At 36.4% G+C, this 19,336-nt stretch overlaps 1 protein-coding gene across 1 annotated transcript; it reads left to right on the plus strand.

Moving 5' to 3' along the window:
• Positions 1 to 6,326: 6,326 nt before the first annotated feature.
• slc25a25a (solute carrier family 25 member 25a) lies at positions 6,327 to 17,283 on the plus strand. Its single transcript, XM_042487923.1, has 10 exons — positions 6,327 to 6,567; positions 8,598 to 8,724; positions 8,837 to 8,924; positions 9,008 to 9,119; positions 10,837 to 10,995; positions 12,276 to 12,428; positions 12,522 to 12,629; positions 13,107 to 13,274; positions 14,225 to 14,375; positions 15,899 to 17,283. The coding sequence occupies exons 1-10, from the start codon at positions 6,406 to 6,408 to the stop codon at positions 16,081 to 16,083; spliced, it is 1,413 nt and encodes a 470-aa protein (XP_042343857.1). The 5' UTR covers positions 6,327 to 6,405; the 3' UTR covers positions 16,084 to 17,283.
• The last annotated feature ends 2,053 nt before the right edge of the window (positions 17,284 to 19,336 follow it).

A 19,336-nucleotide genomic window follows, 5' to 3' on the forward strand; every position in this document is an offset into this window, starting at 1 on the left:
ACTAGTAACTAATACTAGGTAATACTAAGTTACAACAACAGAAAGTCATTTTTAATAGGCAAATTAAAATAAATAAATTAATTAAAATTTTATATTAAATAATAATAATAATTATAACAAGCTTTATTTATATAGCTCCATTCATACAACAAATGCAGCACAAGTGCTTTACAATAAAAGCACTCCAGCAAGGCAATTCAGCATAACATTTTAAAAACTGTTTTAAAAAAAACAGTTTTAAATTCTTAAAAAATATGATTTTAAATCATAAAATCAGTTAAGATAAATTATTTTTAAAATAATTAATTACTGTCCTACTAAACAAAATAGGTTTTTCTAAGGTGATAATAAGTAATTATCAATCATTCAGACTGGTGAAACATAGGGCTGCACAATATTTAAAAAAAAAAAAAAAAAATCAAATTGCAGTTGTTTTTATGGAAATTGCAATACAAGTTGCGATTATAGTGGGAATGGTACTTTTTTGCATTTTATTTTCTACTCTTTTTTTTTTTTTTTGCACACAATGAATCATTTATAATGGTGTGACACAATTTACCTTTATTTAAAAAGAAATGCAACTCCTGAGATTTAAATATTGTACTTACAGTATCCATATTGCGATTTTGATAATATTTTTATTAAATGTGCATCCCTAGTAAAATTAAACCAAAGGCTACCCAAACACTCTGACTGTGAGAACTAGTCAGATTTACTTTAGATTTTTTTAAATTTAAAACTAAGAAGGACATAGTGGATTAAACATAATAACACTACAATATATTCTAATACTACAATTAAACAACAAACAAATAAATATAATAAGCTTGAATTTTACTGTAGGATTCACTCGAATAATTGAAACTTAAGAATTAAATGATAAAACAATGAATTACTGTTGGTAAAGTTTGTATATACGTCTGTGCGTTTTATTTTAGGAGGTAAGTGAACTTATTTCTGGTCAGCTATTAACTTGACACAGCTCCGGGTCACTGCAGGTCATTCTGCAGCCTCACAGTGAAACAGCGCCACCGTGAGGTGACGGTACACCTGCTGTCTGCGGGGTCCATACACTGTAAATAAAGATTTATATAGAGTAATAAGATTTCATAAGAAATAATACGATTTATATAGAGTCTAAGGTGGGCTCCCAGGACCAAAAGAGCTTTTTCTTTATTTATGAAGATTAAATTTTTTTTTCTGGGATGAATGGGAATTAAAATGTTTATTTGGTCAGACCTTTAAAACATAAAGTAAGTTATAAATATTTTATTTTTATTTTTGTTTTATTTTATTCACTCGTCTGATATGTTAGAGGTACAGTTTCAAGTAGGCTTAATCTTAAAATGCTATTTTTTAAAACCCATAATGCTATGTCTTATGTTTTTTTTTAATGTTATATTAGCAACCATATGCCACATCAGTATGTTTCATTCATGTGTTATGTCACCACAAAAAACTATTGTATTTTGATATCAACTTTTTAATATCTATATGTGAATATTTATATAATATCTGATAAAGGAATTTTGATCTCCTAAGGAAAAATGAAACATTTAAATAATATATTATTGAGTTTTAAGGGAATTTCAGGCTCAAGTTCGGCCAGCAGAGCAGCAGCAGAGACCTGAAGTTTGTCTAAAACTTCTATATTAACTCCAGTGCAGCATCTTGTCCAGCCAGTTGTACACAGTGCAGAGTGCAGTAAAAAAATATATATAAGATATTATCTCAACAGACTGTGTGTAATGCTTAAAAAAAGGCTAAAATAACAGAGAAAAATACAAAAACAGTTTTTTAAAACTGGAATATTAAAAGGAGCTGGTTTACACAAAAGAAAATAGGCAAAAAAGGAAAAGTGAGACATCATCACCATGAGGGAATTTCTCCAAATTTCACACAGACATCCATTTGGACTCAAGACAGAACTGATTAGAGTTTGGTGGTCAAAGGTCAAAGGTCACTGCGACCTCATCAAACATGTTTTTGGCCAATAACTCAAAAATTAATGCGCTAATCATGAGAAAATTTCACACAAATGTCTAATAGGATCAAATAATAAAGTGGTGACATTTTATATCAAAAAGGTCAAGGGTCAACTTCACTGTGACATGAACATGTTCTGCAAAAATACTTTTCTAATAAACTCTAGTTATACTTATAAGTAATACTTACAAGTATAACTAGTATAACTATGACTTCAGTAAAATTTATTTATATAGCACCTTTTAAAACTAAAACCACAAATTTAAAAAATAGAAATAAAAATTGACAAAACATAAATTATAATGGTAAAATAAATTTTTAAAAAGATAAATAAATAAATAAAAAGACAAATAATAATAATAATAATAATAATAATAATAATAATAATAATAATAATAATAATAATAATAATAATAATAATAATAACTTAAGAGACTTTGTCAACTTTTTCAACCAGAACATACTGGATTACCAAAAATAACAATGTCTTTCTTTGGACTCAGGTTGTAAATGTTGTAAATGCTTCAAAGACAAAGTGAACCTTTAAGTGTGTAAGTTAGTGATAAGGAACATCCTGTCACCTGTCTGTCCCAACAACAACAACCCAACAACCACCATAAAATCTCCACAATCCAGCTGTAAATCTGCTCCTCCTCAGCGGGAAGACAGCAGTGTTGCAGATGATTGCGTGAGAGTCCTCTGTCTCTGATGAAACCACCACGCCTCCTCACCTCTCACCTGTATCAGTGCTGCAGACTCGGACTGTTTGTCTGATTGTGCAGGTTAAAGTGCCTCTGTCACAGCAGCAGCTATCGCTCACCTTCAGCTGAGTGACGCAGACGCAACAGCAGCAGCAACATGTTTTCCTTCAGGCTGGACTTTAACTGTCGTGTTAATGAACTGCTGAGATTGCGAGCCGCTGGAATGAATGTAAACAATTCTGTTTCCTCTAAAACACACACGAGACCAGTGCTGGGAAGTTATTAACCCTTATGCACTTTTTATTCTTCTTTATTTAAATTTTTGGCTGTGTTCATGAATATCACATACATTTTGGCAATACTTAAGTTTAAAGTTTAGAATTTCTAGTTCAGTTTTTACAATAAGTCTAAAGTATTCTGTGTAAACAAAATTGTTACATTCATACTGTTAAGTGCAAAACAAAATGCGCCATTGAAACCCATTCAGACTGCAACTTTTGATCCCACAGACATCACAAAAACATGCATTGTTTTATTTCTGGGTGTCATGTGTAACAAATATATGCTATTTATACTAGGTACACTGTTACAATTTACTTGGTTACAATCTTGGTTTGTCACAACAGCAGAAATCACCATGTTGGCCTAATTTTAAAGCCAATATCTGAAGATACCAGCGATGTGCAAATATTATCATGCATCCCTGATGCAAAAATTGAAAAACTGCAGTGTAAAAATACTCCAACTGTGTTCAAACTGTTACATAAGCAAAATCACATAATTTAACCTCCCAACCAAGCACAGAAACCTGCTGCTCATATTTCTAACCATCGCCAAGAAAACAATTGGAAATCAAAACAATTATAACACATGAACCGGTAGATCACCGTGTCATGTAATCCATCTCCATTGTAAAAATAAAAGGAAACCTCTTACAAAAGCAGTATATCTGCCTTCAGTGAAACCTGGAACTCATTTTCTTACATTATCTCACTGAAACACCCTCAAAACCAAACCAATCAAAAACCTTTTACACCTCAATGGAAACCTGAGTACCCCTGAGAGCAGAATACACACCCACAGCCCGGCCCCCAACCACACACACCACACACACACACACACACACACACACACACACACACACACACACACACACACACACACACACACACACACACACACACACACACACACACACACACACACACACACATTTGTAACCCATATGCTTACTTAACATATATTTCATACAAGTGTATGTGGGTTGATGTAAGTATGTATATATATTGGTATATATCTGTGTATGGGTATATGAGAATAACTTAATCTTTAGTGTTATTTTCATTTATTTACTTATTTATCTACATGCCTTTGTAGGGGAGTTATCATTATTTGTATTATTATTATTATTATTATTATTATTATTATTATTTATTATTATTATTATTATTATTATTATTATTATTATTAACAATTTATTGAGTTTATTCATAAAATTCAAAAATATTCAAATGACCAATATTCAAATTTCATAATATTCAAAAATTTGTTTATTTATTTTTCTTTTCTGTTATTATTATGGAGTACTATTTTTGGGATCCCTCCTCACTTGCAACTTTAACCCCCCCTTTGACCCCTTACAAAAAACAAACAAGAAAACATACAACAAACAAAGAAAAACACTGTGTCAATACAGACATTTCAGATGGTGTAATTCAAATAACGTATGAGACTGAAAGACATCAAATTCTTCTATTTTTTCCAGGTCCACATGAGGAAAACACATTAAGAAAACTTGTTTTTGGATGAAGTCAGGGCAGCACTGTCATGTTGAGACAGGAAAGAGCCAAACATAAACTGTGGACACAGAGTTTGAAGTGCAGTGTTTACTTAAATATTAATTAATGCGACATCATTAAGATTTGACTTTACTAGAAGAGAGGGGCCGAGATAAACAAACAAACAGCCTCAAAACAAGAGTTCACAAAAGTTGAATGAAACTCCATCAATAAGAAATCACAGAACTTTGCTCTGACTGATGCAGAGGTGTGTGTGTGTGTGTGTGTGTGTGTGTGTGTGTGTGTGTGTGTGTGTGTGTGTGTGTGTGTGTGTGTGTGTGTGTGTGTGTGTGTGTGTGTGTAAACCCAGACAAGATCAGCTGACAGCCTTGGGGGTTCAGCCAGGAGCTCTTGGCGTAGATCCTTTAGGGCCTTTTTTAGCTCCTGGCGCTTGTCCTTGTCCCAGTTTATTTCCACAGCCTCCATCCCTTCAGCCTGGCTGTCCTGACGGTGGTTTTATAGACAGATCAGGCTTAGATGTAACTACTGCACTGCCAGAGCCCAAATCAAATTATGCAACTGTGTTTTCAGCAACATATAAGGGAATAAAAGACCTACGTTGTGTGTTGTAGGGACAGAAATGGACCATTTTAGCTTTTCAGAAGCTGATTTATCAGACTTATATGGTTAACTCTCTGAAACCTGGCTCGTAGCTCGTTGCCTTCTGACTATCTTTGAAAAGACATTAAAACGGTGACCTCAGATTTCAAAGGGTTAAACACATAACATAATTAAAGTGCTTAACTTCAGTTAAACTAGCAGATAAGTGGGACAGCATTTGGAGGGTGGCATTCTCTATAACTCACTTACTTTTGGTCACTATCAAATCTTGATGATCAGTTTTACTTGTTTGATTGTTTGTTTGTTAATATTGTTTTTATGTGTCACTTTATTCTGTTTTGTTTGCTGTGTGTGTTTGTTTGAATGTATCTGTGACCATGGGGCCTGAGTTACATAAAACATTAATGATTAATGCTGGTTGTCATTTACCCTTGTGATATCTTGTGCTTAATACCTGGCAGCAAATCAAATTTCAGTTAACAGTTAACACTGATATAAAGCAGGCCTAAATTCTGCCTTTTGGTTATGTTTTTTTTTTTTTATGGAAGTGTTTGGCCCATATAATTTGGTCAGAAGAAATGTGAAAATATAACATTAATTTCTTTCTTTCTTTTTAAAAATTTCCATTTAAGGAAAATAAATACAAAATACATCAATTTAAATTTCCCCAGTGCTTAAAAAAGTATTTGTCATGCCTTCTACTTTTTGCACATCCTCGCCCCCTCACATAAATAACGAACAGTCTCTAATAAAGACATAAATATATAACAAAAACATTTTTAAAAAGATGGCTATCTCAAAATAACTTAACAACAAAAAATAATGTAATAATATTATAATATATAATAAATTTCAGTGATTTACACAAGAGTTTTGACTCGTGGTTGCAGGAGTTTGTTGTGACTGTTTTTTTGGGGAGCTCGTCTTTGAGCCACGAGCAGCCCCCCAAGTCCGCGTCTATCGTTGTTTAAATGAATAAAAGGGTCTGATTGGTTCATCGCTCTTATGCGGGATGTAAGGAGAGACATGATTGGTCGGCTGCTCTCTCTTTCATTACGCAATAAGAAGGCGGGACCGAGCTGAGCCCATCAATGGGCGGCTTATACGATTGGCCAGTAGTAAAATGACGTTTACATTGCTGGCGGGTCAGCCAATGATGTAAGGCTATTCCGGGAGGAGGCGTGGTCTTTATGACATTCTTTACAAGCCGGCGTTTCCTTACCGGCGTTTCAGTGTGAAGTTTCCCCGTGGACGAGTGACACCACGGTGTGCTATTTATTTATTTATTCTAGTTTCTTTTAAATTTTCCGGAGCTAATCATGCTCGGCCTGTGCCTTTACGTCCCCGTGTCCAACTCGGACCCGATTGAAGTGGAATATTTCGAGTCTAACGGGCTGCCGTCGGAGCTGAAGTCGCTCTTTAACAAACTGAGCGTGTTCCTGCCGTCCCAGGAGTTCTCCACCTACCAACGATGGCGACAGGTAAGGGGGAAAAACACCCCAAATTAACGTTTTAACGCTTTGTATGTCAACACAGTGTATTTAGCATTAACAGTCACCTAATTCTCCCGATCTCATTACTTTGACCGCTGTTAAATCCTTTTTTTCCGGCGCCGGAAGGATTAGCGTGCGGTAGTGAAAAAGCCTTTACGAGTAGGCCGCGCGTTGACCGGCTTCCCGAAAACTCCTCTCTTTGTTCCTGCACGATTTAAATGTATTTTAAAAATCATAAAACTACTTCTACTGTGTTAAAGTAACACAAGTTTATTAAAAAATATCGTTAGTTTCTTCCATCGTTTTAATTTAGGCGAATTTTAAAAAGTTAACCGAAAGGGCGCGCGCAGCTGACGGTCATTCATTCACAGAAAATCCACCCTAAAAAGAAAATCCACCCTAAAAAGAAAATCCACCCTAAACAGGAATTTATGCAACGCCATCACATTGAATTTGGAAAATTTGACATCGAAGTAATAATATCTAATATAAACACATTTCTGTGATCTGTTAAAAATAATTTGTAATTTAAATACAGTGCAAATGCATACATTTGCAGTACAAAGTAGTTCTTAAAAGTGTTAAATAATAATATCTGGAACTATTTAGGCATTGCTCTGTTGCGCTGTGTATTCGTGAGATGTACATTACTATACTTAGTCCAGACAAATAATTTTTGCATCTATATTTGAAGGTCATATCTCTGACCCTTTGAGGCCTGAGCACATTGGCTTGATTTCTTAAAAAAATAGGAAGAAGGTAAAGAGCAATAAAGAGGGAATTACCAAAAAATGAGTCAAATGTAAAGATATTTTGATTGTATCTCAGACTGTTGGAGAAAATTCCTTCTGTGGCTTGAGCTATTGCATTTAATGAGCATGCAAGAGAGGATAGTTTATAATTATAAGTATTTTATCTGTTTCTTACCTCCTTTATGCAGTTTTGTGAACTGTTGACACAATTATATTTCTCTTCTTTGGATTGAAAAAGTAAAATAGTAGAAAACTGGTGAACTAAACCTTCAATTTTGTGCTGAAAGTATGCACTGAGCTGTGACTCATGCGCCATCTGATATCAATTAGACATTGACCCATTGCCGACCCATCAGAAGTTTCAGTTCTTGCATTCAGCTGAAGTTCACATTTCTGTTCATAAACTGAAAGCAAAGCAAAAAGTAACAACAAAAACCTCAGATGGCATTGTGTATATCCAGCAAGTGCCACGTGGCTTTGGAAAAGGGGAAATATAAACACACAAACAAGAAGACATGTCCTGTAGTACAGGAATAGCAATGAATTATGATGTTTCGTTCCCCTTTGACCATGTTCCTGCAGGTCACATTTGTGCACAAGTAGTTTGATGGGGACCTCCACGGGGGCGCAGAATGTCCTGCAGAGTATCAATGTGACAGTCATATGCTTTTGCAGTGGGCAGCCAGGTCAGGTATCAGCTCTGGCTGGTCAGCTGGAGAACTGCCGGTGTCCTCATCTTGTTTTAGCATTGGAGGTTTGAGCTTAGACTGGATTAAAGCAGTTGGCGGGTCGGCCTGCAGTTGAGGTCAAAGATAGAGATGTATCAACCTAATTACCCTCTCTGCCCTGCCCTGTCCTGGATACACACACACACACACACGTCATCCCAGTCAAGAACGACAGAAGCATGTAGTCTTGGCAAACTGGTCAAAATGTGGTCATGAAACACAAGCCAATGCAACTTTTAAAATCCGAGTCATATTCAGAATTGGCACTCAGGCATGGAGTACACTTCAGAACCTGCTGTACCTGTTTCATAAGTGACTATTAGATAATCTTAAAATGTCTGCAGACATTACACTTCTGCATACTGCAGATATCATGTGCTGTTTTGGTTTAACTGTGTAAACACAGTGCACCACTTCACTTTTTTCCATCTTCATCATCACCTCCCAACAACACTCGTTACTCAAATTTTTCTCTATCTTCTTTTCTGACTTTTATTGGAGCACCTTGTCTCATTAGCTGTATTTTTTTCTCTTGCAGAAAACCTTAAAAAGGGAAGAAAAAGACTCAGATGGACAGCTGGACTTTGAAGAGTTTGTTCACTATCTGCAGGACTACGAGAAAGACCTGAAGCTTGTGGTGAAAAGCCTCAACAGGAAGAATGCAGGTATGAGGCAGCCGCCCTTGACGCTGCAGATTAGTCAGTGCTCGCTTTCATCTTTTTTACTTTGTGCCTGTATGAAACACTTTCTCACACTTTGTCTTTGTTTCCTTTTAAGGCCACGTTGATCCCAAGGAGTTCATGCAGTCTCTGCAGGACCTCGGTGTGCATATTTCCCCCCAGCATGCGGAGAAAGCCCTTAAGAGGTAATTTCAGTCATCCGTTTCATCTGCTGCATTCCTGAATTGCTGGATTAAGCTCAACATCTAACTTTTCTTTCTTTTTTTAGCATGGATAAGAATGGGATGATAACTATCAGCAGCAAAGACTGGAGCAAGTACCCCACGGTGGAGAAAACTGAGAACATTCCTGAGATCATCCTCTACTGGAAACACTCCACGGTTAGTTTGACAATCTGCACCGAAACCACCGCTCCTGCCCAAAAGCGGACACATGGAGACACAGCTGAGCTCTAACAGTGGTGCTCTTTTATTACTTCAACCAAAACAGACGATTAGGTACTAAATTACTGTGGAAAGAACTATGGGGCTGTCATATGTCAGTGTTACATAAATCCTCTGGTGTCCTATTTTCACCTCGCTTCAGATCCGATAACAGTATCAGGGCATTCGATAATGGTATCACTCAAGCTGTGACCAATTAACGTTCATGGGGTGTTACACCTTTGTCCTGTCTGGGATAAAAAAAACGGGGTTAATCGAAGAGCAAATTCCCTGAACAGCTCCATCAGCACAAGTCGTGCGTCAGCAATTAAACCCTATTAGGCTGTGAAAGGAATTGGTCTCGTTCCTGGAGGATTATGTCGGAAGGATTTGTCTAGCTGTTATGTAAAAGAGAGCAGCAGCAGTCAGTCAGAGCAGGTGGAGAATGGAGTAATTTAATGGCTTGTTCCTGCAGTTTTGATTTTTGGGTGACATTTCCAGGCTAATGAGTGCAGAAGCTACAGAGGAGACAGTGACAGAGCTAAGAATAGAGCTGGAGTTGCCCCTCTCCTGGGAGGCCAAGCAGAGCACAGCCAAGTTACTGATGTAACACAAGCTGCCCGGGTCATTTCAGTTTGCACAAAATCAGATGTTTAATTCAGCGAGTGACACTGAAACTCCCCACAAGATATTTATGAGGAAGATTAAAATACAATTCTCAGAATGAGATTTTCACCGGAAAATATTAAGAAAGAAGGCAGTAAATCATCGCTGTTAGACACTGTGCTGCACACAGTGTGAGGCAGAAGATGCAGCCGCAAAACAAACCAGCAACCGAAGATAAAAATGAATCGAATCCCTTAAAACTAAGAATAAAACAAATAAAATACAATTTTTGATGAGCAATAAAACAATTAAAGGATGCAAATACATGGGAGTTGGAAATGGTAAAAAAAAGTCCAAATTCAATATAATAACTCTATAAGTGCACCGTCAAACAATATTAGTAAATTTGAGACATTTAAAAAACAAGGCTCCTGTTAAAGGGGACCGGTGAGCCAAAGCTGCAGGTTCAGACAGATCCAGTTATAACCTGCGTCTGCTCCTGACCTAAATCATTCTGTAACATGTTTCCTAAAAGGACTTTGCCCTTCAGCTATATTAACATTATGGATCAGATTTCAAAGTAGTACAGTGTGTCCATGCATATCTACTGAAATCAGTTAAATCCTGACCTTCTGCTGCGGCATCTGTGAAAACAAACCCGGGGCTCAATGACAGTCACAAGGTTTGGCTGTTAAAGAGGCCGCAGGGCGTCTGGTGACACCAACAAGGAAATTGTTGAAAACTGTTCACGTGTCAGTGCCACCTGTGAAGATTTTTACTGCTAACTGGATGTTTGAAAATAGGAGCTCTAAATGACAGCAGAAATTTTGTTTTTATTAGTTTGTCAGCTCGACCAGCTGCTAAGAACCTCTAGAAGATAATAATACCAATAATTAAATTTTAATAATTCAATTTTTAGTCTTTTTTTTCTTTCAAATTTATTAATTTTTATTCTTATCTTTGGCAAATGACAGCTACAAATGTTCCTAAAGTGAAAAAAAGGAATTTTCTTTGTGATTTTCAAGGTCTGCGCTATACCTAATAACCCATGCGCCTCTCTTTTTGGCAGATTTTCGATGTGGGTGAGAACCTGATGGTGCCAGATGAGTTCACCGAAGAGGAGAAGCAGACTGGGATGTGGTGGAGGCACCTGGTCGCAGGTGGAGGAGCTGGAGCTGTTTCGAGGACCTGCACCGCCCCACTGGACCGACTCAAAGTCATGATGCAGGTGAGGCGACTGAATCGCATGTCAAAGTTTGGAAAGCTGTCACTGAGGTTTGGGAAAGTGAGGTTTCCAGGCGTTGGAGAGTCTGGGAACTTGACAGTGTGTGGAGGAAAGCTGTGGAAACTCTTATCTTGCAGATCAAGGACTATCGTAGGTTTGTGGGCTGATACGACCCCGTTGTCAGACTTTTTGCTCAACCACCGAGAAATATGAACATCTTACTAAAACCTACCGAAAAAGAATCAACACATGAACGTTTTTAAACGACAGCTGAAAACCTTTTTAATTAGTCTGACTTTTAATTAACAAAGTTCCGGTAAATATTATTTTATTATAAATATTCTTACTGTTCTAACACCCCACCCCTTTTCAACAAGTCATTGAATTTTAATTAATTAGCTTCCTTATTAAACCTATACTCTAATAATTGAAAAATATACCCACACACCCCAAATCAAATATTTACAGTTTTAAATAATTATTTACAGTAAAAGGAGGAAGATAAAATAAGAAAAAATAAATATTAAGTGGCTGAATGAATAAACAGTAACTCTCTTCGTCTCTGTGGTGGACATCATTTTAGCTCCACATTAAAGCTGTTTCACAGCTTTACTCCACAGTTTGATGTTCAAAAACCTTGCCTCTAATTTTTTTATTTAATTTCCATCATATTTGAGCGTTGAAAAGCAAAATTAGGTGAATAAAATGTAAGAAGGTTATCCTCTAGACCTCAATTAAGCCTCTTTCATAACTGCAGGTTGCACAGTTAAGGAAGAACTTGAAAGAAATTGCTCAAGAATGAGTTACCTAAGAGCCGTAAACAAGTTAAAGGTTAACAGACGGTGTGTAAGGGCGAGGGGGCCAGAGTCCGCGAGGCCGATTGACTGTCGGAGCCGGGCCATAGCCGCCGACCAATCAGGGCTCACTTGCGGCCGTCACACCCTCGGCCGCGTAAAATTAACCGTCATCAGTGGGACGAAGGTCTTAACTGCGCAGACTGAGGATGTGTGTCAGTGGCCCTGATGTGCGTCACTCTTCATATCGAGAGTCGACTTTGAATCCTTTCTGTCAACTTTGAGTCCTAATTGATAAGAATTTATATGCTTTGGTTATTGTCCCAAATGATTATCAAACAGGCCCAGTTGGCTTAGATTTTGGGTCAAAGGAGATGAAGGCCTACGTGGAGCATCGCCCAGAGTTCAACTTTTACCTTCATTGTTTCACCAGCCAGTAGAATAAAGTTCTAAATAATTGGGTCTAATTGGCGAATTCTTCCTCCTCAGGTTTATGGATCCCGAACCAACAACATGTGCATCATGACTGGGATGATGCAGATGATCAAAGAGGGCGGCATGAGGTCGTTGTGGCGCGGCAACGGCGTCAACATCATCAAAATTGCACCCGAGTCGGCTCTCAAGTTCATGGCGTATGAGCAGGTACAACAAGTGACATTCACTGTAAATTTAAATGTGATATTTACAGCGATTTGTGTTCATTTATTCATTTGTGTTTTTTCTCGATTTTTCCAGATCAAACGTTTAATCGGCAGCGAACAGGAGACTCTGAGCATCGTGGAGCGATTTGTTGCAGGTTCTCTGGCTGGAGTGATCGCCCAGAGCACCATCTACCCCATGGAGGTAATAATCGGCTTAATGACATCCACTTTAACCCTTTAAAACCTGAGAAAATTGGCTGTATTTCTTTCAAAAATATGGAAAGAAGGTGATGAGCTAGTTAACAAAAGATGAGACAAAAATTAGCAAAAAAATTGTAAAAAGTTACAAGAAAATTGCATAAAAAACAATAAGATGAAATAAAACCAAGAAAATAATCTAAAAAATAAATTAAATATTTTGTAACATTTTTTAAAAACATAATTCCAAATATTTTCTAATATTCTTTCTCCTTAAAGAAAAAAGAATAGGTTTTCTTGTCACCATAAACCAATTTCTTGCCATTTGCACGTGGCCTTTTTACCATGTTTTTAAGAAAATGAAACTGTTTTGCTCAGGTTTCATGGGATTAAATACTTGATACTTGGCTTAACATACAAAAGTAACCAAAAACCTTATTCAGGAGTTTTCAACACTAAACTCTTTTTTGAATGTCTGCAGGTCCTGAAAACTCGTCTGGCTCTGAGGAAGACCGGGCAGTACTCTGGTATCTCAGACTGTGCGAAGCAGATTTTCAGGAGAGAAGGACTCTCAGCGTTTTATAAAGGCTACGTCCCAAACATGCTGGGCATCATCCCCTACGCAGGAATCGACCTGGCGGTGTACGAGGTGAGCAGTGAGCTCTACACACACACACACACACACACACACACACACTGTCAAACCTCTGGTTTGTTTTTTCTTACATTTTTTAGCCTTAAAAGTATCAGTATGTGTTTTGCGTTTTATCGCCCTGCTTACAACACTTTCTTCACTTCTAATCAGAGCAAGAATGTTGATCTTTTGAGCTGCAAGTTTAAACCTTTATTAGCCTCCTGAAGCGGACACAAACACATGATTGAGTTACATAACAGAATCTGAATCATTGAATTACGTCATCCTGAGGAAAAATTACACAAACATACTTGAGAAGTTTACTTTCTTTATAGTATAACTGTAATAACTGTATTTATACAGCACCTTTAAAAACAGAGTTTCCAAAGCAAAGCAGAAATGTGAAACATAGACGGAGATACGAAAACAGAAAGCCAGACAGCCCTATTGAACACAAACCAAAAGAAACTACTACTACTACTACTAATAAGAATAGTAATAATAATAACAATAATAATGCATTTTATTTTTAGACGTCCTTCAAAACACTCAAGGTCACCTTAGAAAACAGAGTTAAAAACAACAGTGTAACAACAGATCAGATAAATCAAGAAAACAAATGAACATTGTATAAAGTCATAAGTAGAAAAGCTGTGTGATCGGATCGACCTGTACAGGGATCAGACTGAATGTGCAAGTTTGAAAAGATGCGTTTAAAGATGAGATTTAAATCAGGGCTGAGTTAAAATAAAATTAAAGCCAGAAGACAAAGAATGCAAGATGCAGGAAGCATAATGTCAATATAAAATAATACAAAGAAATCGACAAAAAACAACAACAAAAGCAATAAAACCGCAAATAAAAGGAAATAAAGTTGATGAAATATGAATTTAAAAGGTAAAATAGATAAATGTGGTGAAGCAAGCATTTTTTTTTACCTCATCATATTCTTTTTCCCTCCTCAGACCTTAAAGAACAGCTACCTGCAGCAGTACGGCGCCAACAGCACCGACCCCGGCGTCTTCGTCCTGCTGGCGTGCGGCACCGTGTCCAGCACCTGCGGCCAGCTCGCCAGTTATCCTTTGGCGCTGGTGCGAACTCGCATGCAAGCACAAGGTGAGTCTACTGAAACACAGCACCATTTATCACAGATTCTCGTTCTGAAGAAATTTAGCAACTTTAAATATCTTAGCTGGAAAACGGTGTGATATTTGGTGTTTTTGCACCCTAATAAATCAGAACAACATTGTCACATTCAGTTGAAATGTAGCGCTGAAAAGTCTCACGTGGAAGCAGCCGCTCCTTATAGGACCGCGCCCGTCTTTATGTTTATGTGGTTAAAGGAGGACGCTGACATAGTTGTCGGGGAGGGACGCTCATACCAGAGAGCGATGACAAATTCAATCGTTGTGTTAGTCAATAACAAAACAGGTGTTGACCTTAAAACGAAAAACAAAGCGAGCACAAGTGGAAGCCAGGTTATGTCCTATGACTTATTGACTGATAAACATACAAATCCAAATAAACATAGGCCTGCAACTAACATTTTTCAATTAAAAACTGTTAATAAGCAGAAAAAGGTGGGAAAAAGTGCAAAATCACAATATTCTAGAGCCGAATGTGCAGCTACACATATCTGTTTTCATCAAATCAACAATTCAGAATTCCAAAATGTTAAATTACATTTATTTCAACCTAAGAACAGCAATTAATGATCACTTTAAGATCCTGAAACGAGCACTTTTGGCGCTTTGGCCTCTGGGGGTAAAAGGTCTTGCACTTGGCTGCTGCTCAGCATCATCATTTATTAATTATAATAGCGTTTTGATGCCTCTGGGCCTTCGCCAAAGAATATTTAACACGGTATTCTAATAACAGTGACCTGAAATAGACTGTGCTCCACCTATTTTAATGTGCACTCTGGAACAATGACTCGCCTGTGGGTGTGTCTCAGTAATTAACAGCGTCTTGTGTACCATCTGTCACTATTTACCGCATAAAACAGAGAACAAAAAAACTTAATTAAATCTGACTCCATGCACAGTTACGTCTATTGACAATGTTATTTACAGACATGCAGATCTTAGGATTTTTTTAAAATTCTAAAATTAATGGAGCAATGTCATAATGTTTTTTTTATTGATTAATTGTTGTTAAAGTTCACAATTTTTTGGGGAATTTTTTAAGTTGAAGAAAAATTAGGAAACTCCTAATTTCTTCACGTATTTATTAAATCACGATAATATTTCTCACATCATCGAAGATTCACCTGATTTTTGTTATTATTATTATTTAATTAACAGTGTGGAGTTAGTAAAGTAAATTATGTGAATACTACCACCCCTGGATGTTATATAAAATCAAGGATTACTGTTACTATGTGATTTTTTTTATTTATTTATTTTTTTAATCAAGCCAAAGAAGAATTTACATGTTGAGGCTCATTTCAGTTTAAATGAAGGAGTTTGTGCAAAAACTAAATAAACGAGGACCTAAAATAAAGTCCACGTGTAGGAGCGTAACAAATAAGAGAGACTTGAAATTTTAACTTTTATCTTTAATTCATTCATTCATTTAATTCATTATTTAATTAAAAGTTCTTATTTTTAAGTTTATTAATGTTTCTTTTTTCATTACAGCTGCGACCGGGAACTACCAGCAGGTGACGATGAGCAGTCTCTTCAGGCAGATCTTGCAGACCGAGGGCCCGACGGGGCTCTACAGGGGCCTGGCCCCCAACTTCCTCAAAGTCATCCCTGCCGTCAGCATCAGCTACGTGGTGTACGAGAACCTGAAGACGCAGCTGGGAGTGACGTCACGCTGAAACTCGCCCTCTTTGTTGCTTAATGCAACAAGTGACTCTTCACCTCCCCCCCCCTCCCTCCCCTGCACCACCCTCCTGTCCCTCCCAGTGCACAAGCTAAGGGAATCCCAGGGACCTTTGTGGCCCCTCTGGGGGTTCGTGGAGTGATCTCATTCTGTGAATGTCAGCTGACGTAAGACGAGAAAGGCCGAGGTGAAGGATATGGACTCTGTGAGCTCGCGATGTCTGGATTGTGACTGCTGCTATTTATGTTTTTTAAGTGTCGAGAGCTGAAAGGAGAGACGCACGAAGGGATGTGAGTGATTTTGTAAGTCGAGGACCAAATGTTTTTGCTCTTTGTGCCATTTCGGTGCCTGAGCAAAACATCCTATTTCTTTTTTTTATGTTGTGTAACACCAGAGCTTTGGTCAGTCTGAGATGCATCGCCAACGCTTGTGTTGCGCAACTCGACTGCAAACGTTCAGAGTAGTTTTGCATGGCAGATATAGCATTAATAAGCTCTTTGAGAGGTTTCGGTATTTAACAGAAATGATTGTGTTCCTACATGGGAGGGTTTTTGCACATGTGAGTTTGATCTCTCTTAACCCCGTCCTGAATGAATGAATCGACGACAGGATTTTCTGACTGTGGAGTATTTATTTCTATCCATCCTTTATTTGTTTTCGTCTCTGGACTTACACTGCTTCGAGTTTCCTGTCTGAAGAGCCAAATGTGCGATTTAATAAGCGTTTTAAATGCAGTGATTGTATTCAGGGTGGAAACTAACACTAGGCAACAGCCTTAACACGTGGCTATGAAACACTAAATGTAGTTGTCTCAAGTGTTAAACGAGGTTTTACTTTACTGTAGCTGCTGTTTAAGCAAAATAACTTTTTTGTGGAAACGGTATAAGTTCATGTCTGTTAATGAGTGTGTTTGCCCTTTTTTAAAAAGGCATAGATGTCTTAATATTCACCTCAGGTTAAAGGGCAGATCATTGTTAATTCACACTGTACACAAAGGTGTTTTCAAAACATGTATACTGGGAAAAAGAAAGGGCTTTGGAAAAGATGAGCGACATAATGCACTTTAATTATTGCTGGAAGGGCCTCTGAATGAATGTCATCAAGTTCAGGTATGAAGTTAATTCTTTTGTAAAGAAAGAGTTTTAGTCTTGTTTTAATGGACCATATTCATGCAAATAAATGCAAATTCTTGTAACTGTGAGTCTCTGTCTTCTTTTTTTTTTATTTCCAATTCTTGACACAGCAGATAATTACCATAATGTTTGGAAATATGAATTTTAATTTAATTTCAGTATGTGACATAAGCTTCACTGCCTTTACCATAAAAGGGTTAATCAGCCATTTAGTAGTGCATGTTTTAAGGAAAGGCAGCTTTATTTGTATAGCATATTCATACAAAAGAGAACAAATAAGAACTAAAGGGCACATATTTACAATAACAGTAAAATTATAAAAGGTGGAAAATTCTGTTAATTCTGTTTTTAAAAATAATTCAAAAATAGCAAAAATGCAGACGAGATGCAAGGATAAAAAAAAATTTAAATGATTTGAGTTTTTTTTTAATTGTAATTTAAAACAAAATTTAGCCTTTTTAGTTTTTTACTTTTGTATGAAGTTACATAAAATCTGTTCAGTAAGACCTCTGAAACTATAATATGTTAAATATGCCTACATTTAAAAATCTCACCACAGAGCCATCATGTCAGGTTTTATTTTTATTTTTTTTTGTTACTAACTTCTTAAAGGAAGCGACCTGAAAAGGCAAATTGTTTAAAGACAGCGACATCTAGTGGATTTTTTTAGCATAACAAACCCTAAACGAAATGGTGCAGAAAGCTCAATCAGGTTGAGTTCACTTCAACAAATTTTTAATTAAGATATTACTTTGCAGATGTGTGGCGTTCAAGTTTGCAGGTACTTGAGTTTTAATTGCCAAGAGTTTACAGATAAATCTGTTTCCCATATTTAAAAAATATTCTTTTTTGTTTTGTTGTTGTTGTTTGGTTGGTTTTTGTTTTTTTTATTTATTAAAAAAAAAAAAAAGGAGAAGGAAAAGGATTATTATTATTATTTATTTTTAGCACTTTTTAAAAGTAATTTCCTTGTTTTGTGTTTTAATTCAAAATTTCGTGCCATTTTCTTGTAACCATTTGCTAATTTTTTACTAATTTGGGATCATTTCTTGTGGGGTTGGAGCATAAATTCAAGCCAATTCCCTCAGTATTCAAAGGGTTAAACTGTCTATATGGATGTGTACCAGCATAAGTAAGGAATGATATTTTTCTTTGTTTTATGTTTGTAGTGAACTAATCCTTTAATGGTGACTTGACTTTCATATAAACACAGTGAGCAGAAGGATTTACGAGTTATATAATAGAAAAACAATAGTTGTTCTAAACCTCAAGTTGTTTTACAATAATATCAGTGGATAATGCCCATTAAGTATTCAACTAAATTATCTTCACTTAACGTTTTTCTTAAAATGAGTAAAAAATAATTTTACGGAAAGTAATATTTCTTGACAGTCCCGGTCCAACGATTGACTTTTGCGTGATTTACTGACCTTGAGGATTTATTACAGTCTGACATTATGCAGATTATATAGAGAATTAATGCAAAACAGGAAACATCATATACTTTAACAGGATGGGATTAGACACTGAGTGGTAAACATTATTGTTATATAACATCATCTGATGTAGGATTATCGGTGGTAGAATGTACATTTACCAAGTACTGTATTGTGTAGTTTTGAGGTACTTGTACATAAGTATATCCATTTTCTTCTTATACTTCTTCTGTACATCTCAGAAAGAAGTGTTGTACTTTTACTGCACTTCATTTGTCTGCTATCTTTAGTTAGAGTACTTTACAAATTTGGATTTTTGCACACAAAACATATGAACATCTGATGATGTTTTGACTTTAGATACCTAACATGGTTTTACAATCACGGTGGACATGATGTCTGGATTAATCAGTCAATTTACACATTTGATTTAAAACAATTTTGATAGTAGAATTATTTGTGCAAAAAAGACAATAGGAGGAATTTACATACAACATATTTAGATTATTGATTATGTTAAAGCTCATTCAATTTACATAAAAGTTTTGAAATAATACGGCAAGGGATGAAGTGAATAATAATTAAAAAAGATAAAACACAAATAAATGTGCACAAACCAAATAAAAGAGGACATAAAATAAAACTAAGATCAAATTATAGGAGCATAACAAGTGACTGT

Source organism: Plectropomus leopardus, chromosome 6 (assembly GCF_008729295.1).
Source record: "Plectropomus leopardus isolate mb chromosome 6, YSFRI_Pleo_2.0, whole genome shotgun sequence".
NCBI lineage: Eukaryota > Metazoa > Chordata > Actinopteri > Perciformes > Serranidae > Plectropomus > Plectropomus leopardus.

Coding starts and splice junctions, on each gene's coding strand:
- slc25a25a (XM_042487923.1), top strand. CDS start 6,406: ATGCTCGGCCTGTGCCTTTACGTCCCCGTGTCCAACTCGGACCCGATT. Junction 9,120..10,836: donor TCTACTGGAAACACTCCACG/GTTAGTTTGACA, acceptor TCTTTTTGGCAG/ATTTTCGATGTGGGTGAGAA. Junction 14,376..15,898: donor AACTCGCATGCAAGCACAAG/GTGAGTCTACTG, acceptor TTTTCATTACAG/CTGCGACCGGGAACTACCAG.